The 26,737-nt window shown below is 36.4% G+C and overlaps 1 protein-coding gene across 1 annotated transcript in view; it reads right to left on the bottom strand.

Moving 5' to 3' along the window:
* The window catches only part of TRPM6 (transient receptor potential cation channel subfamily M member 6), a 327,340-nt gene that overhangs the window by 101,546 nt on the left and 199,057 nt on the right, over positions 1–26,737 (bottom strand). The window contains exons 33-34 of the mRNA XM_053699972.1: positions 20,808–20,873; positions 9,797–10,083 (exon numbers count right to left, since the gene is read on the bottom strand). Of these exons, the coding sequence (XP_053555947.1) occupies positions 9,797–10,083; positions 20,808–20,873 (353 nt within the window). The remainder of the gene's footprint in view (positions 1–9,796; positions 10,084–20,807; positions 20,874–26,737) is intronic.

Here is a 26,737-nt window from a genome sequence, read left to right as displayed (position 1 = left end):
TCTGTAGAATAGTGAAGGATGAAGAAATATTATCTACCAGAATGATGGAAATGGGCAACAGATTTGTTAGCAGAGGTTATCCTGAAAACCTCATTAAGGAAGAGATCTCAAGGCTTCAGAGAGAGAAGAAAATGTACAGGGATAATAATGCCCCTAAAGATAATAATAAAAATGGTAAAAATAAAAGTAGGAGGATGGTATTTACTTCACAATATAATTCATACAGTACTGAAGTTACTAAAATCATAAGAAAGCATTGGAATATTATTAAAAATTGTAATAGAGATATGGAGATATTCCAAAATAATCCCATTATGGCCTTTAAGAGGGTTAGAAATTTGAGAGACACACTGATTAAAAATGATTTGGGACCCTCCAAAAGTCTTAAACAAAGCCATATGGGTCAGAAATCTTATGGTTCTTATCCCTGTCTAGGGTGCTCTAATTGCCATGCAATGATAAAAGGGAAAGAATTTTCCCATCCAAGAACAGGGCATAAATATAAAATTAATGGTTATTATACATGTGAGACATCCTACGTAATCTATCTTATTAAATGCCCATGTTCTCTTATTTACATTGGAGAATCGACTAGAAAAGGCAGGGAAAGAATTAATCAGCATAAGTCCAACTTGAGATGTGGTAATAAAGAAGCTCCTGTTTCTAATCATTTTATCCAGGCAGGCCACAACATAAGTCAAATTAGGTGGCAGATTATTGACCATGTAGGCACATTAAGAGGAGGGGGTGACAGGGAGAGGATCCTTAAACAAAAAGAAACTTACTGGATCCATAAATTAGATTGTATGTACCCTAAAGGGTTAAATAGAGAAATAGATTTCTCTGTCTTTCTCTAAATGTAACAAAGTAAAAATTCAAAACAAAAAACATTTTCTTCAAAAATTTTTTTTAGTTAGTTTTGGTTTAGTTAAACACATAGGTAAAGTCACTTGTTCACTTAAACACATAGGTAAAGTTTATCAGTAAGATTGGTAAAATGTGTCAGTAATATACTTTAGTAGTGTTACTATAGAAATATAAGATTGCAGTAAGACTTGTTCCTATATATTTTCTTGTTTTTAATGACACTTGTACATTCAGTGGAAACTCCTCTAGTAATTGTATTTTTGGTAACTTGAGAGTTAAATTTTATAGGATGTAGTAAAATATGACTAACACTAGAGGGAGTAATTGCTCTGTGTGAAACATTTTGTCAAATCTGTTTGTAATTAATGTTTTAATTGATCAGCCTATATACTGTGGACAGAGGCTGAAGTTTTTTGTATGCATGATTAAGGCTGTGAAGGCCGAAACGTCGCATGTAATGTGAAAATAAAGGTATTTTCTTTTACCTAATTGGTGCTGTGGATTCCATTTGTCTATGTTGCTGTAAGGGTGGCAGTAACCCTTTCTCCACGGGCATCACACAGAACTAAAACCTGCTTTAAGGAACCAACAGGTGCTGTACTCATTTACTACTTTTGTGGACTGTATTACTGCAGAGTACTGAGCATCTGAAATTCTGCCTAGAATGGCAGACAAAGTGAAAACAGATGGAACCAAAATCTTTATGTATAGTGAACAAGAAGCAATAAGGATTACCACTTTGGTGAGGGGCTCAAGGGAGTTCCTAAGTAATGCTGCAACGGATGAGCTCAGCAAAGAATATGAGAAAACAAGGAGGAGGATTACAGCCTGGGACTTACACGCTACAACGCTGGCTGAGTATCATAAAGTCAGACGTATCCCCAGAGGCCTGAGGATGAATACCAGGCCTACTCTATTGAGAAATAATGAAGAATATTGCAACAAGTTTGAGGCTATTTTAAACAAATGCTCATACGATCTGCTAATCCTGACAGTGGAATACTTGCTAAAAGAAATTGAAATACAAAGAGAGCAAGTACTGAAAACAACAAGTGAACTGAGCAAAATACTTACCGTTGATGAGCTGGATAAGATGATCAAAGAGGTAGATATGAAGATCAAAATCATGGAGACTGAGATTAAGGAAACCAAGCGATCCAAGTTCCTGAGGGATGAACAGGATTACCTCAGTGGGAGAGTGTATAGATGGAGAGGATCGTTTTCAGACAGAGGGAGCTTCATGAGAGGCCGACGTTTCCACGGTAATACTCGCAACAGAGGAGGATCTCGCGAGAACCAGGCGTATAGAGATGATGTCAGCGAGACTTCACAGGAATCCTCTGCAGGGAAGGCTTCACCAGCTTTTTTATCCAGCGACGAAGGCAGCATAGAGGCGGTAGAAAACACAAGCACCGCCATGGACACCCGGAGCACAAGGAGCAGGAGAGGCAGAGGAAACATGAGGAATCAACGGAGCCAAAGGAACAGACGGTTCTAAACATTTCCTCCATTGAGCTCACGGACAATGAGTACAAACTGCTCAACAAAGGACTGTCCTTTTGCCCTATTGGTAATGTAAATGTATTTGAAATTGAAAAAAATTTGCAATTATTTTACAGATCTTTAAGGTTGCAAATAATGTTTAATAAAGGAGATGTAGTAACACCTAGTGCACAAAATGCTTTAGATACCAGCAAATGTTTTAGGGCTAAGGAGATGGGTCTTAGAAACAAATCTACATTTGTGCCCAATTTTAGTAACAACAGTGTGGAAACATTTATCAAAATGGTAAACAATGATTGGTGTAACTTAAAAGAAAAAATCTCCAAACAAGGTGGTAAAAATAAGAGAAATGACAATCTGACTTTAGAGGAAAAACAGGCTTTTAAATCTTTAAAAGAAAAACAGAAAGATATTTTAGTGAGGGCAGCAGATAAGGGTGGTGCCACCATTGTTCTTGATAAACAATATTATGTAGAGGAAATACTGTCACAATTACAAGATAATACTACATATCATCCACTTGCAGGGGATCCAGTATTTAAAATACAAAAGGAAATTAAACACATACTTGCCAAGGCAGTTAAGAATGATATTATTGATACTAAATTATCTGATTATTTGTACAAAGAACATCCTAGGACACCCATATTCTATACTGTGCCAAAAGTGCATAAAAATGCTAAATGCCCCCCAGGGAGGCCCATAGTCTCCAGTGTAGATTCTATCTTCACTAACATAGCCATTTTCCTTGATAAAATTTTACAACATGAAGTAATTAAAATGTCGGCCTACATCAAAGATACTAGTGATTTCCTTGATAAATTATACAGTTTACATCTACCCAGTAAGAAATATATACTCTTCACACTTGATGTAAAAAGTCTTTATACTGCCATTAAGCATGAGACAGGTATAGGAGTTATTAGGAAACTTTTAAGTGGTACTGGTACATATAATTCTCCTCAAATAGAATTTATTTGTGATTTATTAACTCTTATCCTGTACTGGAACTATTTTTTATTTCGAGACAACTGGTATGTACAGGTCAGGGGGACTGCAATGGGATCCAACGTTGCCCCAGCATACGCCAACCTGTTCATGAACAGCTTTGAAGAGAATTTTGTATATACTAATAAGATGTTCTTGGAATATGGTGCAGCCTGGTGGCGTTTTATAGATGACGTGTTTGGCGTGTGGTGGGGTGACGTTGGATCCCTAGAATCCTTTGTATGTGACTTAAACTCCGCTATCCCAGGGATAGAATTTACCCTTATACATAGTGAGGTTTCAGTGGAATTCTTAGACACTAGGGTTTATAAAGATAATGGGACCCTTAAAACAGATCTTTTTAGAAAATCCACTGATAGGAATACTATGCTTGCCTATGATAGTTTCCATCCAACTAGGTTAAAAGACTCACTCCCTAGGAGTCAACTCCTTAGGGTCTGTAGAATAGTGAAGGATGAAGAAATATTATCTACCAGAATGATGGAAATGGGCAACAGATTTGTTAGCAGAGGTTATCCTGAAAACCTCATTAAGGAAGAGATCTCAAGGCTTCAGAGAGAGAAGAAAATGTACAGGGATAATAATGCCCCTAAAGATAATAATAAAAATGGTAAAAATAAAAGTAGGAGGATGGTATTTACTTCACAATATAATTCATACAGTACTGAAGTTACTAAAATCATAAGAAAGCATTGGAATATTATTAAAAATTGTAATAGAGATATGGAGATATTCCAAAATAATCCCATTATGGCCTTTAAGAGGGTTAGAAATTTGAGAGACACACTGATTAAAAATGATTTGGGACCCTCCAAAAGTCTTAAACAAAGCCATATGGGTCAGAAATCTTATGGTTCTTATCCCTGTCTAGGGTGCTCTAATTGCCATGCAATGATAAAAGGGAAAGAATTTTCCCATCCAAGAACAGGGCATAAATATAAAATTAATGGTTATTATACATGTGAGACATCCTACGTAATCTATCTTATTAAATGCCCATGTTCTCTTATTTACATTGGAGAATCGACTAGAAAAGGCAGGGAAAGAATTAATCAGCATAAGTCCAACTTGAGATGTGGTAATAAAGAAGCTCCTGTTTCTAATCATTTTATCCAGGCAGGCCACAACATAAGTCAAATTAGGTGGCAGATTATTGACCATGTAGGCACATTAAGAGGAGGGGGTGACAGGGAGAGGATCCTTAAACAAAAAGAAACTTACTGGATCCATAAATTAGATTGTATGTACCCTAAAGGGTTAAATAGAGAAATAGATTTCTCTGTCTTTCTCTAAATGTAACAAAGTAAAAATTCAAAACAAAAAACATTTTCTTCAAAAAAATTTTTTAGTTAGTTTTGGTTTAGTTAAACACATAGGTAAAGTCACTTGTTCACTTAAACACATAGGTAAAGTTTATCAGTAAGATTGGTAAAATGTGTCAGTAATATACTTTAGTAGTGTTACTATAGAAATATAAGATTGCAGTAAGACTTGTTCCTATATATTTTCTTGTTTTTAATGACACTTGTACATTCAGTGGAAACTCCTCTAGTAATTGTATTTTTGGTAACTTGAGAGTTAAATTTTATAGGATGTAGTAAAATATGACTAACACTAGAGGGAGTAATTGCTCTGTGTGAAACATTTTGTCAAATCTGTTTGTAATTAATGTTTTAATTGATCAGCCTATATACTGTGGACAGAGGCTGAAGTTTTTTGTATGCATGATTAAGGCTGTGAAGGCCGAAACGTCGCATGTAATGTGAAAATAAAGGTATTTTCTTTTACCTAATTGGTGCTGTGGATTCCATTTGTCTATGTTGCTGTAAGGGTGGCAGTAACCCTTTCTCCACGGGCATCACACAGAACTAAAACCTGCTTTAAGGAACCAACAGGTGCTGTACTCATTTACTACTTTTATCTTAAAGGAGAAGCAGTCATGACACAACTGATGTTAAGTTTTAACCTTTTTCTTCATATTTTTGGGCATTTTATTGATATGTTCCATAACTCTATTTTTTACCATACATGTTGTCATACCAATGTATACTTTGGAACAGGGGCAGTATAAAGTCACCAAAGTTTAAACAGTAGCAGAAGCAGTTACCAATAAACAAGCCAAAAGAATCAGGACCCTACATGGTTTATGGTTATCAAAAATAAGCATAGTTGTGATTCCAAGGCAGATTAAGAGACAGCAACAGATTATACAAAGACGTCAACAGAAATGATAATCAAATCAAGAGCACAGACTGACTCAATACCTAGTAAGTGTGTGAGAGCAACTTTTAAAGACCATGACAAGCAACTTATGGAGTCAATTGTAAAATCACAATACAAATTCTGGCATGAACTGCACAGACAGTGCAGGCAATTTAATAAATAATATGTAAAAGATTGCTGCATGCAAAAAACTCTCTACCAAAAACAAAGCAATACACAATTGAGACAATATTATAAGGAATAGGGTAACTTTTCTTCAAATGACAGTCACATGATAGATATCATATGGCTGTTGTAAACAATGCTAGCTGCTTATCTTGCTCTATAACTACTTTAGAGATTAAAACTTGTATTTGTAGTTACACTGATATTGTTACACTGATATTGTTACATTTGTAACATTTAATTTAGCTTATTTGCCTTCTCAAACTTGTCTGTGGATTATTTTATGGTTTTTTAATACAATACTGTATATACTACACACACCAACAAATGTATGTGCTTTTTTATGTTCAGTATATATTCTATGCACACCAACAAAATTAATATATAGCACTAAATGTATATTAACATGGCATCAATATGTTTGGTTGCAAAACCATATTAAATATGCTGTTCATTTTTATTTAAATTGATGTGTATACTCATCTGAAACTTTATGCTTCAAATGTCATGTTCTTTTCACTAACGGTGCAGGACATGATTGCTCATATCCATCACTCATAATCCACCATGACCACCAAGAGAGAACATATCATTTTTTGTTTTAAAATGTGTTTAATGTTTTCGTTCTTCAAATACAGCCACGTTTTATTTTTCTTTTGCAGTCTCAGTGAACCTTTGCTTGGCTAAGCCCCAGTATGCTGTGACTTATAGTTCCCAATACACAACCAATGAAGATGGTAGGGTGGCAATACAACAGTAGCAAGAAGCAGTATAGTGATAGTCAAGGCTCAAAAATCCATTCAGAGACATGAGGTATTGCAATATACTTGGGCACAACCAGCCTACCCTGTGGGTATACATATGGTTATATGTTATATGTTAATAAAAATGCTACTATGTAAAAAAAAAAAAAAAAAAATAAGCAGAAAAATGCAATCACGCAAATATTTTGATTAAGTGTAACCTCTTTAACAGAAAAAGGTGATTTTCTTATATAATCTATTCATATATTTTTAGTTAGAAATTAAAACTATTTCTCATAAATTTAAATGTATTTAATTTTTATTCTGATTTAAAAATGTCATAACTTTTATCTCATTTATCTGTATAAAATTCTTAGTGTATTTCACAAATTTCCCAGAATATAAATATATAAATACATAAAAATATAATTCATAGTCAACCATTTTTTGGCATATCTATCCATAGTTTAAGAGTTTTGTCATTATCAGCAAGAACACAATATGAGCCGTCAATGTGGTCGGAATAGCACCCATCTCTTTAACCTTTGAAGGGACAGTTCACCCAAAAATTTTCTCCCATTTAAATTGTTCCCAATTGTTCCCATTTTATCTACTGGAGTGTATTAAATTGTTTACAAGTAGCTCCTTTACCCCTATTTTGGCCTTTGAAATAGCTGATTTAGCTTGTGGTTTCCCAACCTATACTTAAAGTTTTGATACTGGAGTCTCAGCTATTGAATAGCCTAAGTAAACACAGCCAGCAGAAGAAATTAAACTCACAGTGGGGGGCAGGATAGTTAAAGGGACAGTCAACACCAGAATTTTTGTTGTTTAAAAAGATAGATAATCCCTTTATTACCCATTCCCCAGTTTTGCAAAACCAACACAGTTATATTAATACACTTTTTTTTCTGTGACTAACTTGTATCTAAGCATCTTCTGACAGCCCCTAATCACATGACTTTTAGTTATTATCTATTGACTTGCATTTTAGCCAATTAGTGCAATGTCTGCCACTAGCCACGTACATGATCACACTGCTATCTATATGGCCTACATGAGCTTGCTCTACCCTGCTGTCAAAAGTAAATAAAATAGAGGCGGCCTTCAAGGGCTTAGAAATTATCATATGCACCTTCCTAGGTTTGCTTTCAACTAGAATACCAAGAGAACAAAGCAAAATTGTTGATAAAAGTAAATTGGAAAGTTGTTTAAAATTACATGCCCTATTTGAAAAATGAAAGTTTTTTTGGACTTGACTGTCCCTTTAAGTAATAAAATGATAATTTTCCATTTTTCTCTCTATGTATTGAGCGTTAGTTTTCCAGACAGATATAAGATAAGGAAGCAAGTGTGTGTACGCAAAGTGATAACATAATGAGATATGATATTACCTGAGGTTCAACCCATTGTAATAGGCTGTGTTTTAAAAGCACAAAACCAGCTACTTCATATACACAAATAAACCTGAAAATGCAATTTCTCAAATATTTTATACTCTGCAGCTGAAATAATAAGGCATTGAAATACATTAATATAAAAACAATTTTACAGTGTACTGTCCCTTTAAGATCTGATGCTAACATTTTCAGCTGAGCAGGATGTTTATTTCGATACAAAACTGGATTTATGCTTTTGCTGTGGGTAGAAGCTAAAAATATAAATAGGAGATAGAGCAACTAAAAAAATGAAAACGTAGGTAAAATAACAGATTATAAGGTTAAAATCTGAAATTCGGTACTGATTCTTCTCCAGGAAAATCAGTGCATAGAAATATTTGACAAAGTGAATATTGAGAAGGGATTTTTTTTTTTAAGAATAAAATAAATATTAGACTGCCTGCAGGCTAATTATAATCTTGTTTAAACCATACAGATATACTAATTTAAAAATGCTCTGAACCACTAGAATAAAAAGAGTAAGAATGGTACTATTTCTTTTAAAGGGGCAGTAAACCTAGCAAATGATGTTATATAATTCAGCACATAGTGCAGAATTATATAACATTAGCTTAGCGCCAGGCCAGCTTTCTAAAGCAAAGGGTTAGAGAGATATTGTACTACGAAAACAGAACGCTGCTCCTGGCTCTATTGAGCGGGTCTGTTTTTTTCCCCTAAGCGCATTGCGGGTACGCTGTCTAATCACAGCCGGTCCAATCGCGCTATTAAACTCAATGTAGCTCGCTCCCGCTACCAGACCAGAGCAGGAGAGAGCTACATTGAGTTTAATAGCGTGATCGGGTACGCTGTGATTAGACAGTGTGCCCGCTATGTGCTTAGGAGAAAAAAACAGACCCGCTCAGTAGAGCCAGGAGCGGCGTTCTGTTTTCGTAGTAAAATATCTCTCTAACCCTTTGCTTTAGAAAGCTGGCGCTAAGCTGATGTTATATAATTCTGTACTATGTGCAGAATTATATAACATTATTTGCTAGTTTTACTGTCTCTTTAAGATTTAAGTATCTCTTCTATAAATGGTTTACTTAAATCTTAATATTTGAGAAAACAATGTACATTTTTTTTTATTGTAAGATGCAAATTTTTGTAAGATGCAAAATGACCCTGCAATAAATAAACAGTTCTTATTGGCTAATTCAGATCTCACGATTAAAGCAACCAGAATTGTCTATTATTTTTTAAATACTAATATACATATATATATATACACACTTCACAATTATAAATTTTATGTATACAAATATGTTACATTTACCAAGTGCAATTAATAGGGCTTCTATTCTTGCACTCATATTACAAGTCCAAATTATTTTTTTTATCACTCAAGCAATAGTCTAGAGTGCACTAACATATGCATGATGTATAGCGTGGGTGCGTTAAATGCCTTACATAATAGACTTCTATGGGGCATACAGTAAAATTCATGTTGCACAACGCTAGAGCATTAAACCAATGGTGTGCTTAATCAATTGTGTCCAAGCAGAGGAGTTCTTCATGTAGTTATGTGCTATACTATTAATAATAACAATACAGTAGTATTTTGTAATGCGCACATGCACAACACTCCCCACTTGCAAAAAAAAGTGTAATGAGTTCGCTAATAGTGCTCCCTGAGATTTCTATTAAAGTATATGATGTGCTAAAAAAAGGTTTTTGAGTGCAGTAAGATGCTTTTGCTAATATATTTAACCATCCTCATGTAATAGTAGATTATTTGCTATTCTGTGGATGAGTTTGTGTGAAATGTAATGCACCCCCCCCCCCCGGTATTGATTGTGCCCCTCTTGTATTCTAGCCTTATATTTTCTATGCATTCCTTAATTATAGTCTTACCCTAAGACAAAGATGCAATACAGTTTCTCCACGGAAAATCTTCTGCCATGTCTGTACTACTTCAGGAAGGAAAGATTTTACAATAAAAACCTCTCCTGGTGCCAAGATCTCATGCTCTGACCATGTACATGTCACTTTTAGAGCTCTGCGGAGACCCCCATCCATTTCCTCTGGAGATAGGACCTGAAGCATTGCAGCCATTCCTCTCTGAGACCAGGATGACATACTTTTATCCATACATGCTGGAGAACTTTCTTCTAGTTGATAAACAGTAACTTCCTCTCCAGCTGTAAAACAGATTTTATTTATATATATATATATATATATATATATATATATATATATATATATATATATACGTTAGTTAATGAACCAATATTAAAAAAATATATATTTTAAGTAAATGTTTTGTAACATTTAGGGCTTTATTATGAGTGAATTAGTTTGCTCTTGCGTTTGATCGTTAAAATCAATTGAAGTAATTTTTGTGCACTCATATTACAAGTTGAAAGTAAAAAGTTTGCACTCTCGCGTTCGTTACGTCACAGTAACAAATAGACTTTGAGAAGTTGCAAAACCAAAATCGCATTCCCCATAGACTCCTAAGGAGACAAAAACTTTGAAAAAAAACCTAACACCCACAAGTTGTGCAAATACAATATAAAAGCCCAACATAAGAAGATAATATTGCATATTTGACAATCCAGTGTTCTACACATAGCAGAATTAGGGATGTCACGAATAGTTCGCCGGCGAATAGTTCCCGGCGAACACAGCATGTTCGCGTTCGCCGCGGATGGAAAACATATGCCATGTTCGATCCGCCCCCTATTCCTCATCATTGAGTAAACTTTGACCCTATACCTCACAGTCAGAAGACACATTCCAGCCAATCAGCAGCAGACCCTCCCTCCCAGACCTTCCCACCTCCTGGACAGCATCCATTTTAGATTCATTCGGAAGCTGCATTCTTAGGCCTAGATTTGGAGTTTGGCGTTAGCCGTGAAAACCAGCGTTAGAGGCTCCTAACGCTGGTTTTAGGCTACCGCCGGTATTTGGAGTCAGTGATTAAAGGGTCTAACGCTCACTTTTCAGCTGCGACTTTTCCATACCGCAGATCCCCTTACGTCAATTGCGTATCCTATCTTTTCAATGGGATTTTTCTAACGCTGGTATTTAGAGTCGTTTCTGAAGTGAGCGTTAGAGCTCTAACGACAAAACTCCAGCCGCAGGAAAATAGCAGTTTAAGAGCTTTCTGGGCTAACGCCGGTTCATAAAGCTCTTAACTACTGTACCCTAAAGTACACTAACACCCATAAACTACCTATGTACCCCTAAACCGAGGTCCCCCCACATCGCCGCCACTCGATTTAAATTTTTTAACCCCTAATCTGCCGACCGCCACCTACGTTATACTTATGTACCCCTAATCTGCTGCCCCTAACCCCGCCGACCCCTGTATTATATTTATTAACCCCTAACCTGCCCCCCACAACGTCGCCGCCAGCTACTTACAATAATTAACCCCTAATCTCCCGACCGCAAAGCGCCGCCACCTACGTTATCCTTATGTACCCCTAATCTGCTGCCCCTAACACCGCCGACCCCTATATTATATTTATTAACCCCTAATCTGCCCCCCTCAACGTCGCCGACACCTGCCTACACTTATTAACCCCTAATCTGCCGAGCGGACCTGAGCGCTACTATAATAAAGTTATTAACCCCTAATCTGCCTCACTAACCCTATCATAAATAGTATTAACCCCTAATCTGCCCTCCCTAACATCGCCGACACCTAACTTCAATTATTAACCCCTAATCTGACGACCGGAGCTCATCGCTACTATAATAAATGGATTAACCCCTAAAGCTAAGTCTAACCCTAACACTAACACCCCCCTAACTTAAATATAATTTACATCTAACGAAATTAATTAACTCTTATTAAATAACTTATTCCTATTTAAAGCTAAATACTTACCTGTAAAATAAATCCTAATATAGCTACAATATAAATTATAATTATATTATAGCTATTTTAGGATTAATATTTATTTTACAGGCAACTTTGTATTTATTTTAACCAGGTACAATAGCTATTAAATAGTTAATAACTATTTAATAGTTACCTAGTTAAAATAATAACAAAATTACCTGTAAAATAAATCCTAACCTAAGTTATAATTAAACCTAACACTACCCTATCAATAAATTAATTAAATAAAATACCTACAATTACCTACAATAAAACCTAACACTACACTATCAATAAATAAATTAAATACAATTGCTACAAATAACTACAATTACATAAACTAGCTAAAGTACAAAAAATAAAAAAGAACTAAGTTACAAAAAATAAAAAAATATTTACAAACATCAGAAAATTATTACAACAATTTTAAACTAATTACACCTACTCAAAGCCCCCTAATAAAATAACAAAGACCCCCAAAATAAAAAATTCTCTACCCTATTCTAAATTAAAAAAGTTAAAAGCTCTTTTACCTTACCAGCCCTGAACAGGGCCCTTTGCGGGGCATGCCCCAAGAATTTCAGCTCTTTTGCCTGTAAAAAAAACACATACAATACCCCCCCCCCAACATTACAACCCACCACCCACATACCCCTAATCTAACCCAAACCCCCCTTAAATAAACCTAACACTAAGCCCCTGAAGATCTTCCTACCTTGTCTTCACCATCCAGGTATCACCGATCCGTCCTGGCTCCAACATCTTCATCCAACCCAAGCGGGGGTTGGCGATCCATCATCCGGTGGCTGAAGAGGTCCAGAAGAGGCTCCAAAGTCTTCCTCCTATCCGGCAAGAAGAGGACATCCGGACCGGCAAACATCTTCTCCAAGCGGCATCTTCGATCTTCTTGCATCCGGTGCGGAGCGGGTCCATCTTGAAGCAGGCGACGCGGAGCCATCCTCTTCTTCCGTTGTCTCCCGACGAATGACGGTTCCTTTAAGGGACGTCATCCAAGATGGCGTCCCTTGAATTCCGATTGGCTGATAGGATTCTATCAGCCAATCGGAATTAAGGTAGGAATATTCTGATTGGCTGATGGAATCAGCCAATCAGAATCAAGTTCAATCCTATTGGCTGATCCAATCAGCCAATCAGATTGAGCTCGCATTCTATTGGCTGATCGCATTCTATTGGCTGATTGCGGAATTTTTTTTTTTTTTTTACATTTGATCGCATTTGGCGGTGAAATGGTGGCATGAAATATACCAAAATGGGCCTAGATCAATACTTTGGGTTGTCTACTACACTACGCTTAAGCTAAAATTAACTCTACAAGCTCCCTACATGCTCCCTAATTAACCCCTTCACTGCTGGGCATAAAACACGTGTGGTACGCAGTGGCATTTAGCAGCCTTCTAATTACCAAAAAGCAACGCCAAAGCCATATAAGTCTGCTATTTCTGAACAAAGGGGATCCCAGAGAAGCATTTACAACCATTTATGCCATAATTGCATAAGTTGTTTGTAAATAATTTCTGTGAGAAACTTAAAGTTTGTGAAAAAGTGAACAATTTTTTTTTATTTGATCGCATTTTGCGGTGAAATGGTGGCATGAAATATACCAAAATGGGCCTAGATCAATACTTTGGGTTGTCTACTACACTACACTTAAGCTAAAATTAACTCTACAAGCTGCCTACATGCTCCCTAATTAACCCCTTCACTGCTGGGCATAAAACACGTGTGGGGCGCAGTGGCATTTAGCAGCCTTCTAATTACCAAAAAGCAATGCCAAAGCCATATAAGTCTGCTATAATGGCATGTCTGGCACACAGTGTTGGGGCAAGGGTCCATCTGACCACTGATACCTGGTCTGAAAAGCATGGTCAGGGCAGGTATATCACCTACACTGCGCACTGTGAAGCGGGCGTAACCCTTACACTACCTGATCGATACAACAACATACCTGGTTTAAAGCACGTTATTCCAAACAATTTAAGAATGTTAGGTGATTTATGCCCTTTATGGATTAAAACCAGACTCTGCATCAACTATGTAATTTTCCATGTGAGTTTTGCCATGGATCCCCCTCCGGCATGCCACAGTCCAGGTGTTAGTCCCCTTGAAACAACTTTTCCATCACTATTGTGGCCAGAAAGAGTCCCTGTGGGTTTTAAAATTCGCCTGCCTATTGAAGTCTATGGCGGTTCGCCCGGTTCGCCCGTTTGCGAACTTTTGCGGAAGTTCGCAATTTTTAGGTTTGCGACATCACTAAGCAGAATATGTTCTATTTATTCTTAAAGAGATATGTAAATCTATCTGATGGATTTTTGCACAAATATCTCTCTCTCTCTCTCTGTCTGTCTCTCTCTCTCTAACATAATTTATGTAAGAACTTACCTGATAAATTCATTTCTTTTGTATTGGCAAGAGTCCATGAGCTAGTGACGTATGGGATATACAACCCTTCCAGGAGGGGCAAAGTTTCCCAAACCTCAAAATGCCTATAAATACACCCCTTACCCCACCCACAATTCAGTTTAATGAATAGCCAAGTAGTGAGTTGATAAGGAAAGGAGTAAAAAGCATCAACAAAGGAATTTGGAAATAATTGTGCTTTTATACAAAAAAATCATAACCACAATAAAAAGGGTGGGCCTCATGGACTCTTGCCAATATGAAAGAAATGAATTTATCAGGTAAGTTCTTACATAAATTATGTTTTCTTTCATATAATTGGCAAGAGTCCATGAGCTAGTAACATATGGGATAGCAATACCCAAGATGTGGAACTCCACGCAAGAGTCACAAGAGAGGGAGGGATAAAATAAAAACAGCCATATTTCGCTGAAAAAAAATTAATCCACAACCTAAAATATAAGTTTATTCTCATAAATGAAAGGAAAAACTTAAATCATAAGCAGAAGAATCAAACTGAAACAGCTGCCTGAAGAACTTTTCTACCAAAAACTGCTTCTGAAGAAGCAAATACATCAAAACGGTAGAATTTAGTAAATGTATGCAAAGAAGACCAAGTTGCTGTTTTGCAAATCTGATCAACTGAAGCTTCATTCTTAAAAGCCCACAAAGTGGAGACTGATCTAGTAGAATGAGCTGTAATTCTCTGAGACAGGGCTTGACCCGACTCCAAATAAGCTTGAAGAATCAAAAGCTTTAACCATGATGCCAAGGAAACGTCAGAAGCCTTCTGACCTTTCCTAGAACCAGAAAAGATAACAAATAGACTAGAAGTCTTCCTGAAATCTTTAGTAGCTTCAATATAATATTTCAGAGCTCTCACCACATCCAAAGAATGTAAAGATCTCTCCAAAGAATTCTTAGGATTAGGACACAAGGAAGGGACAACAATTTCTCTATTAATGTTGTCAGAATTCACAACCTTAGGTAAGAATTTAAATGAAGTCCGCAAAACTGCCTTATCCTGATGAAAAATCAGAAAAGGAGATTCACAAGAGAGAGCAGATAATTCAGAAACTCTTCTAGCAGAAGAGATGGCCAAAGGGAACAACACTTTCCAATAAAGTATTTTAATGTCCAAAGAATGCATAGGCTCAAATGGAGGAGCCTGTAAAACCTTCAAAACCAAATTAAGACTCAAAGGAGAAGAGATTGATTTAATAACAGGCTTGATACGAACCAAAGCCTGAACAAAAGAGTGAATGTCAGGAAGCTTAGCAATCTTTATGTGAAATAAAACAGAAAAGAGTTCCTTGTCCTTTCAAGGAACTTGCAAACAAACCCTTATCCAAACCATCCTGAAGAAACTGTATAATTCTAGGAATTGTAAAAGAATGCCAAGAGAATTTATGAGAAGAACATCATGAAATATAAGTCTTCCAAACTCGATAATAAATCTTTCTAGAAACAGATTTACAAACCTGTAACATAGTATTAATCACTGAGTCAGAGAAACCTCTATGACTAAGCACTAGACGTTTAATTTCCATACCTTCAAATTTAATGATTTGAGATCCTGATGGAAAGACGGACCTTGAGACAGAAGGTCCAGTCTTAATGGAAGTGGCCAAGGTTGGCAACTGGACATACGAACAAGATCTGCATACCAGAACCTGTGAGGCCATGCTGGAGCCACCAGCAACACAAACGATTGCTCCATGATGATTTTGGAGAATACTCTTGGAAGAAGAACTAGAGGCAGGGAAATATAAGCAGGTTGATAACACCAAGGAAGTGTCAACGTATCCACTGCTTCCGCCTGAGGAACCCTGGACTTGGACAGGTACCTGGGAAGTTCCTTGTTTAGATGAGAAGCCATCAGATCTATTTCTGGAAAACCCCACATCTGAACAACCTGAGAAAACACATCTGGATGGAGGGACCACTCCCCCGGATGTAAAGTCTGATGGCTGAGATAATCTGCTTCCCAATTGTCTATACCTGGGATATGAACAGCAGAGATTAGACAGGAGCTGGATTCCGTCCAAGCAAGTATCCAGGATACTTCTATCATAGCTTGGGGACTGTGAGTCCCACCCTGATGATTGACATATGCCACAGAAGTGATATTGTCTGTCTGAAAACAAATGAACACTTCTCTCTTCAACAGAGACCAAATCTGAAGAGCCCTGAAAATCGCACAGAGTTCCAAAATATTGATTGGTAATCTCACCTCTTGAGATTTCCAAACCCCTTGTGCTGTCAGAGATCCCCAAACAGCTCCCCAACCTGAAAGACTTGCATCTGTTGTGATCACAGTCCAGGTTGGACGAACAAAAGAGGCCCCTAGAACTATACGATGGTGATATAACCACCAAGTCAGAGATAATCGAACATTGGGATTTAAGGATATTAATTGTGATATCCTTGTATAATCCCTGCACCATTGGTTCAGCATACAAAGCTGGAGAGGTCTCATATGAAAATGAGCAAAGGGGATTGCATCCGATGCTGCAGTCATGAGACCTAAAACTTCCATGCACATAGCTACTGAAGGGAATGACTGAGACTGAAGGTTCCGACAGGCTGAAACCAATTTTAAACATCTCTTGTCTGTTAGACACAGAGTCATGGACACTGAATCTATCTGAAAACCTAAAAAGGTGACCCTTGTCTGAGGAATCAAAGAACTTTTTGGTAAATTGATCCTCCAACCATGTTTTCGAAGAAACAACACTAGTTGATTTGTGTGAGATTCTGCAGAATGTAAAGACTAGAACCAAGATATCATCCAAATAAGGAAACCCTGCAATACCCTGTTCTCTGATTACAGAGAGTAGGGCACTGAGAACCTTCAAAAAGATTCTTGGAGCTGTCGCTAAGCCAAACGGAAGAGTGACAAATTGGTAATGCTTGTCTAGAAAAGAGAATCTCAGAAACTGATAATGGTCTGGATGAATCGGAATATGAAGATAAGCATCCTGTAAGTCTATTGTGACATATAATGCCCTTGCTGAACAAAAGGCAGAATAGTCCTTATAGTCACCATCTTGAAAGTTGGTACTCTTACATAACGATTCAAAATTTTTAGATCCAGAACTGGTCTGAATAAATTTCCATTCTTTGGTACAATAAATAGATTTGAATAAAACCCCAGACCCTGTTCCTGAAACAGAACCGGCATGATTACCCCTGAAAACTCGGGGTCTGAAACACACTTCAGGAAAGCCTGAGCCTTTACTGGATTTGCTGGGATGCATGAGAGAAAAAATCTTCTCACAGGAGGTCTTACTCTGAATCCTATTTGATACCCCTGAGAGACAATACTCAGAATCCATTGATTTCAGACAGAATTTGTCCAAACATCCTTGAAAAATTTTAATCTGCCCCCTACCAGCTGAGCTGTAATGAGGGCCTCGCCTACATGCGGACTTGGGGGCTGGCTTTGGTTTCTTAAATGGCTTGGATTTATTCCAATTTGAAGAAGGTTTCCATTTGTAAACAGATTCCTTGGGGGAAGGATTAGGATTAGGATTAGGAACGAAAGACTTTAGAAGCTTTAGATTTACCCTTAGGTCTTTTATCCTGATGCAAAAAAAAAACCTTCCCCCCAGTGACAGTTGAAATAATCGAATCCAACTGAGAACCAAATAACTTTTTACCTTGGAAAGAAAGAGATAGCAATCTAGACTTAGAAGTCATGTCAGCATTCCAAGATTTAAGCCACAAAGCTCTTCTAGCTAAAATAGCTAAAGAGTTAGATTTAACATCAATTTTGATGATATCAAAAATGGCATCACAAATAAAATGATTAACATGTTGAAGCAAGCGAACAATGCTATACAAATCAGAATCCAATTCTTGTTGCACTAAATGTTCCAACCAAAAAGTTGATGCAGATGCAACATCAGCCAAATAAATTGCAGGACTGAGAAGATGACCAGAATATAAATAGGCTTTCCTTAGATAAGATTCAAGTTTCCTATCTAAAGAATCTTTAAAAGAAGTACTATCTTCCATAGAAATAGTAGTACGTTTATCAAGAGTAGAGATAGCCCCATCAACTTTGGGGATCTTTTCCCAAAACTCCAATGTAACTGCTGGCAAAAGATACAATTTTTTAAACCTTGAAGAAGGAATAAAAGATGTGCCAGGCCTATTCCATTCCTTAGAAATCATATCAGAAATAGCATCAGGAACTGGAAAAACGTCTGGAGTAACCACAGGAGGTTTATAAATAGAATTTAAACGTTTACTAGTTTTAATATCAAGAGGACTAGTTTCCTCAATATCCAATGTAATCAACACTTCTTTTAACAAAGAACGAATGTACTCTATTTTAAATAAATAAGTAGATTTGTCAGTGTCAATATCTGAGGAAGGATCTTCTGAATCAGATAGATCCTTATCAGAGGAGGATAATTCAGTATGTTGTCGATCATTTGAAATTTCATCAACTTTATGAGAAGTTTTAAAAGACCTTTTACATTTATTAGAAGGCGGGATGGCAGACAGAGCCTTATGAATATAATCAGCAATAAAATCTTTTAAAGTCACAGGTATATCTTGTACATTAGATGTTGAAGGAACAACAACAAGCAATGCACTATTACTGATGAACACGTTCTCTGCATGTAAAAGCTTATCATGACAACTATTACAAACCACAGCTGGAGAAATAATCTCCACAAGTTTACAACAAATACACTTAGCTTTGGTAGAACTGTTATCAGGCAGAAGGGTTCCAACAGTGATTTCTGAGACAGGATCAGATTGAGACATCTTGCAAATGTAAGAGAAAAAACTACATATAAAGCAAAATTATCAATTTTCTTATATGGCAGTTTCAAGAATGGGAAAAAATGCAAACAGCATAGCCCTCTGATAGAGAAAAAAAGGCAAGAGGCATATAGGAATGGGGTTTTAAATAATGAAAATATTTGGCGCCAAGTATGACGCACAACACAAACAGAAATTTATTTATTTTTGGCGCTAACAACATCCGGAAATGACACACTCGCATCATCAAAGACGCAACCTTGTGAAAAGCATCGACTAAGAGACCGTAAATTACAAATTTGCGTCATCAAACGTAATTTTGCGCCAAAAAAATCTTGCGTCAAAAATGACGCAATATACTTTGGCATTTTGCGCCCTCACGAGCCTAATTTTGCCCGCGAATTAAAAAGAACAGTCAATTGAAAAAAGACTATACCCCAGGTAAGAATTTTTTTTTTCCTAAAAAATACATTTCGCAGATATGAAACTGACAGTCTGCAAAAGGAAATATACTTAAACCTGACTTATGGCAAATATAAGTACAATATATATATTTAGAACTTTATATAAATACATAAAGTGCCAAAACATAGCTGAGAGTGTCTTAGGTAATGAAAACATACTTACCAAAAGGCACCCATCCACAAATAGCAGATAGCCAAAGCAGTACTGAAACGGTTATCAGTAAAGGTAATGGTATATGAGAGTATATGGTCTATCTGAAAAGGGAGGTAGGAGATGAATCTCTACGACCGATAACAGAGAACCTATGAAATAGATCTCCCATGAGGAAAACCATTGCAATTCAATAGGTGATACTCCATTCACATCCCTCTGACATTCACTGTACTCTGAGAGGAATCGGGCTTCAAAAGCGCATATCAACGTAGAAATCTTAGCACAAACTTACTTCACCACCTCCATAGGAGGCAAAGTTTGTAAAACTGGTGAGGGGTGTATTTATAGGCATTTTAAGGTTTGGGAAACTTTGCCCCTCCTGGTAGGATTGTATATCCCATACGTCACTAGCTCATGGACTGTTGCCAATTACATGAAATATATATATATATATTTATACAGTATATATATATATATGAATGAATATCTATTTATAAATACATAGAACATGTTTTGCTTTGTGTAGAACATTGGAATGTGAAATATTTACAGTAAAGCTCTTTATTAAATATGAATATTGCATAAATATGATTTTTCATGCTTTCATCTACTTGAAGGCTCAAATGCACTTATATGTATATCTATATATGTATAAATATGTATGTATGTGTTTATATGTGTATATAAATACATATATACACATACAAAAATCATATATACATAGCATATGAGCCTGCATAGATTTAGCTTTCAACAAAGAATAGCAAGAGAACAAAGTAAATTTAATGATAAAAGTAAATTGGAAAGTTGTTTAAAATTGCATGTCCTATCTGAATCATGTTCAAGTTTAATTTTGACTAGACTGTCTCTTTAATTTAAAAGTGTTTTTTTTTTCTTTATAATTTTTGGTATATCCTATTTATGTGCTGAATCCTGCACACTTAAATGTTGAAGATATAAAATAATCACAGACGCATAATTATGATTTTATTTTTGCTTAGCGAGCAGTTTATCTATTTGCAACACAGACAACTAAAGTATACTTACTAAAAAGATAATTTCCAATTAAAAAGAGTATTGAAAGATTTGATAAATACTCAGATAGTTTAAGGTATGGGAATATAAAGATATTTAAATATGAAAGAAAAATGATACAGTATGAACAATCAATTAAATGATATCCAAAACAATGCATGCTTATGAACAATTAATACTCACCAGATAGATGCACAGGTGTAAAAGGTATGGTCTGAGCAAGCCTCATTAAATTATTCCTTTCAACAGCTGAAACAAACCACAAAAAAAATGTTGACAATGCACTTCTGTAGTTTACTAATGATCATAAAGTTGCTATAATATATTTTAAACAGTAAAGTCACCTCACTTCATAGTCACACGGTCATAGAAAACAATAAAACGCCTTCAGTAACAAGTACAAGTATTTTAATTTTGCTTAGTATCAGGTTATGCAAAGAAGAAATTCAACAATTATTAAGTACATGAACAAATCCTCAAATCCAGAATTCCAAAATTCAGAATGTTTATAACATCCAGACTTTTTCAATAATATATTTTTTCAAAAGCTGAAATTAATAAAAATTACAATTTTCCTCACCAGTGCAATCGTGCATCTTCGGTTTGGTTTGTGTTCTAAAATGCAAATGCTAGTCTATCGGCTAGATTACGAGTTTTGCGTTAGAGGCTATGCGGTGCTAACAAGCAGTTTTGTCTCACCGTTCACTTACCTGCAGCACTGGTATTACGAGTTTTCAGAAACTCGTCGTTAAAAGACAAGAAGTGAGCGTTGAGCAAAATTTTGCTCCAAATCTCACTCCAATACCAGCGCTGCTTACGTTAGCGGTAAGCTGGTGTAACGTGCTCGTGCTCGATTTCCCCATAGGAATCAATGGGGAGAGCCGGCTGAAAAAAAGTCTAACACCTGCCAAAAAGCAGCGTAAAACTCCTTAACGCAGCCCCATTGATTCCTATGGGGAAATACATTTTATGTCTACACCTAACACCCTAACATTAACCCCGAGTCTAAACACCCCTAATCTTACACGTATTAACCCCTAATCTGCCACTCCGACATCGCCGACACCTACATTATAATTATTAACCCCTAATCTGCCGCTCTGGACACCGCCGCTACCTGCATTATACTTATGAACCCCTAATCTGCTGCCCCAACATCGCCAAACCCTACATTATATTTATTAACTCCTAATCTGCCGCCACCAATGTCGCCGCCACCTACCTACACTTATTAACCCCTAATCTGCCGCCCCCAACGTTGCTGCCACTATAATAAACATATTAACCCCTAAACCGCCGCACTCCCGCCTCGCAAATATTAGTTAAATATTATTAACCCCTAATCTGCCGGCCCTAACATCGCCGCCACCTACCTACATTTATTAACCCCTAATCTGCCGCCCCCAACGTCGCCGCCACTATATTAAAATTATTAACCCCTAAACCTAAGTCTAACCCTAAACCTAACACCCCCTAACTTAAATATAATTAAAAGAAATCAAAATAAATATTCCTATCATTAACTAAATTATTCCTATTTAAAACCAAATACTTACCTATAAAATAAACCCTAAGCTAGCTACAATATAACTAATAGTTACATTGTAGCTATCTTAGGGTTTATTTTTATTTTACAGGCAAGTAAATTTATTTTAACTAGGTAGAAGAGTTACTAAATAGTTATTAACTATTTAATAACTACCTAGCTAAAATAAATACAAAAGTACCTGTAAAATGAAACCTAACCTAAGTTATAATAACATTATAATAACGTTTTTTAAGGGGGTATTGGGTGGGTTTTAGAGTAGGGTTGGTTGTGTGGGTGGTGGGTTTTAATGTTGGGGAGGGATTTGTAATTTTTTTTTACAGGCAAAAGAGCTGATTACTTTGGGGCAATGCCCAGCAAAAGGCCCTTTTAAGGGCTATTTGTAATTTAGTGTAGGGTAGAGGTTTTTTATTTTGGAGGGGCTTTTTTATTTTGTTAGGGGGGGATTAGATTAGGTGTAATTAGTTTAAAAATCTTGTCATTTGTTTATTATTTTCTGTAATTTAGTGGGGGGGGGGGGTTGTACTTTAGCTAATTTTATTTAATTGTATTTAATTGTATTTAATTTAGGGAATTCATTTAATTATAGTGTAGTGTTAGGTGTTAGTGTAACTTAGGTTAGGTTTTATTTTACAGGTCAATTTGTATTTATTTTAGCTAGGTAGTTATTTAATAGTTAATAACTATTTACTAACTATTCTACCTAGTTAAAATAAATACAAAGTTGCCTGTAAAATAAAAATAAACCCTAAGATAGCTACAATGTAACTATTAGTTATATTGTAGCTAGCTTAGGGTTTATTTTATAGGTAAGTATTTAGTTTTAAATAGGAATAATTTAGTTAATGATAGTAATTTTTATTTAGATTTCTTTTAATTATATTTAAGTTAGGGGGTGTTAGGGTTAGACTTAGATTTAGGGGTTAATAACTTTAGTATAGTGATGGCGACGTTGGGGGCGGCAGATTAGGGGTTAATAAATGTAGGTAGGTGTCGGCGATGTTAGGTACGGCAGATTAGGGGTTAATAATATTTAACTAATGTTTGCAAGGCGGGAGTGCGGCAGTTTAGGGGTTAATATATTTATTATAGTGACGGCGATGTCCGGTTCGGCAGATTAGGGGTTAAAACATTTTTAAAAGTGTTTGCGATGCCGGAAGGCCTCAGTTTAGGGGTTAATATGTAGTTTATGGGTGTTAGTGTACTTTTTAGCACTTTAGTTAAGAGTTTTATGCTACGGCGTTGTACCATAAAACTCTTAACTACTGACTTTAAAATGTGGTACCAGTCTTGACAGGAGAGGGTCTACCGCTCACTTTTTGGCAGACTCGTAATACCGGCGCTATGCAAGTCCCATTGAAAAAAAGAGGATACGCAATTTACGTAAGTGGATTTGCGGTATTTCCAAGTCTGGCCAAAAAAGTGAGCGGTACACCTGTACCTGCAAGACTCGTAATACCAGCGGGCGTTAAAAAGCAGCGTTAGGACCTCTTAACGCTGCTTTTTAAACCTAACGCACAACTCGTAATCTAGCCGTATATTTCTTTAAAAACATAATTTATGTAAGAACTTACCTGATAAATTCATTTCTTTCATATTAGCAAGAGTCCATGAGCTAGTGACGTATGGGATATACATTCCTACCAGGAGGGGCAAAGTTTCCCAAACCTTAAAATGCCTATAAATACACCCCTCACCACACCCACAATTCAGTTTAACAAATAGCCAAGAAGTGGGGTGATAAAAAAGGAGCGAAAGCATCAAAAAAATAAGGAATTGGAATAATTGTGCTTTATACAAAAAATCATAACCACCACAAAAAAGGGTGGGCCTCATGGACTCTTGCTAATATGAAAGAAATGAATTTATCAGGTAAGTTCTTACATAAATTATGTTTTCTTTCATGTAATTAGCAAGAGTCCATGAGCTAGTGACGTATGGGATAATAAATACCCAAGATGTGGAACTTCCACGCAAGAGTCACTAGAGAGGGAGGGATAAAATAAAGACAGCCAATTCCGCTGAAAAATTAATCCACTACCCAAATCAAAAAAGTTTCAATTTTTATAATGAAAAAAACTGAAAATATAAGCAGAAGAATCAAACTGAAACAGCTGCCTGAAGTACCATTCTACCAAAACTGCTTCTAAAGAAGAGAAAACATCAAAATGATAGAACATAGTAAAAGTATGCAAAGAAGACCAAGTCATTGCTTTGCAAATCTGATCAACAGAAGCTTCATTCTTAAAAAGCCCAGGAAGTAGAAACTTACCTAGTAGAATGAGCCATAATCCTCCGAGGCGGGAATCCACCCGACTCCAAATAAGCATGATGAATCAAAAGTTTAAGCAAGATGCCAAATAAATGGTAGAAGCCTTTTGACCTTCCTAACAGCAGAAAAGATAACAAATAGACTAGAAGACTATCTGAAATCTGAATAGCTTCAACATAAGATTTCAAAACTCTTACCATATCCAAAGAATGTAAGAATCTTACCAAAGAAGTCTTAGGAAAAGACAATAATTCCTCCCTAATGTTGATAGAAATCACAACTTTAGGTAAGAATTGAAATGAGGATAGCAAAAACCACCTTATCCTGATGAAAAAATCAGAAAAAGGAGACTCACAAGAAAGAACAGATAATTAAAAATTGTTCTAGCTGAAGAGATGTCTAAAAAGAACAATACTTTCCATGAAAGTAAATAATGTCTAGAAAAAACATATGCTCAAATAGAAGAGCCTGTAAAGCCTTTAGAACCAAATGAAAACCCCAAGGAGGAAAAATTGGCTTAATGACAGGTTTGATAAGAACCAAAGCCTGAACAAAATAATGAATAACAGGAAGGAACACTGCCTTACCCTGATGAAAAATCAGAAAAGGAGATCCACAAGAAAGAGCAGAAAACTCAGAAACTCTTCTAGCAGAAGAGATAACCAAAAGGAACAATACTTTCCGAAAAAGTAATTTTAATGTCCAGAGAACGCAAAAGTTCAAACGGAGGAGCCTGTAAAGCCAAATTGAGACTCCAAGGAGGAGATATTGACTTAATGACAGGCTTGATACAAACCAAAGCCTGTACAAAACAATGAATATCAGAATGAATAGCAATCTTTCTGTGAAAAAGAACAGAAAGAGTAGAGATTTGTCCTTTAAAGTACTTGCAGACAAAACCTTATCTAAACCAACCTGAAAAATTGTAAAATTCTAGGAATTCTAAAAGAATGCCAAAAGAATTTATGAGAAGAACACCAAGAAATGAAAATCTTCCAAACTCGATAATAAATCTTTCTAGAGACAGATTTACAAACCTGTAACATAGTATTAATCACTGAGTCAGAGAAACCTCTATGACTAAGAATCAAACGTTCAATCTCCATACCTTCAAATTAAATGATTTGAGATCCTGATGGAAAAATGGGCCTTGAGATAGAAGGTCTGGTCTTAACGGAAATGTCCAAGGTTGGCAACTGGCCATCCGAATGAGATCCGCATACCAAAACCTGTGAGGCCATGCTGGAACCACCAGCAGTACAAACGAACGCTCCATTAGAATTTTGGAAGAACTAGAAGCGGAAGATATAGACAGAATGATAATTCCAAGGAAGTGTCAATGCATACGCTACTTCCGCCTGAGGATCCCCGGACCTGAAATAGGCCCCTGGGAAGTTCCTTGTTAAGACGAGAGGCCAACAGATCTATTTCTGGAAGCCCTCACATCTGAAAAATTGAAAAACATATCTGGGTAAAGACCATTCTCCCGGATGTAAAGCTTGATTAACAGAGATAATCCGTTTCCCAAACGTCTATACCTGGGAAAAGGACACCAGAATTTAGATAGGAGCTGGATTTAGCCCAAGCAAATATCCGAGATACTTTTGTCACAGTCTAAAGACTGATAGTCACACCCTGATGATTGACATACACCACAGATGTGATAATGTCTGAAAAAAACAAAAAAAAAAAACAATAAACGTCTCTTCTTCAAAAGAAACCAACTGAAGAACTCTGGGAATGCACGGAGTTCCAAAATATCAAATGGTAATCTCGCCTCCTGAGATTTCCAAACCCCTTGTGCTGACAGAGAACCTCAGACAGCCTCCCAACCTAAAAGACTCGCATCTATAGAGATCATGGTCCAGGTTGAAAGAATCGAAGAGACCTGTAGAACTAAATGATGGTGATCTTAACCCTCTGAATCAAAGATAGATAAACATGGAATTCAAAGATTTAAAAAGTGAAATCCTAGAATCCCTGCACCATTATGCAGCATAAAAAACTGGAAAGGTTTTCTATGAAAATGGGCAAAGGGAAATGAATCCAATGCTGCAGCCATAAGACCTAAATTTCCATGCATATAAAGCAACTGAAGGAAATAATAGAGACTGAAGGCACCGACAGACGGAACCCAATAAGAAAAAAATCACTTATCTGTTAGAGACAAAGACAGTGACACAATCTATCTGGAAACCTAAAAAAGGTGACCCTTGTGTGAGGAATCAAGAGCTTTTGATAAAAATATCCTCTAACCATGTCTTGAAAAAACAAAGTTGAATCATATGAGATTCC

This window comes from Bombina bombina, chromosome 2 (assembly GCF_027579735.1).
Source record: "Bombina bombina isolate aBomBom1 chromosome 2, aBomBom1.pri, whole genome shotgun sequence".
Lineage (NCBI taxonomy): Eukaryota > Metazoa > Chordata > Amphibia > Anura > Bombinatoridae > Bombina > Bombina bombina.
This window is presented reverse-complemented; position numbering and strand designations above follow the sequence as displayed.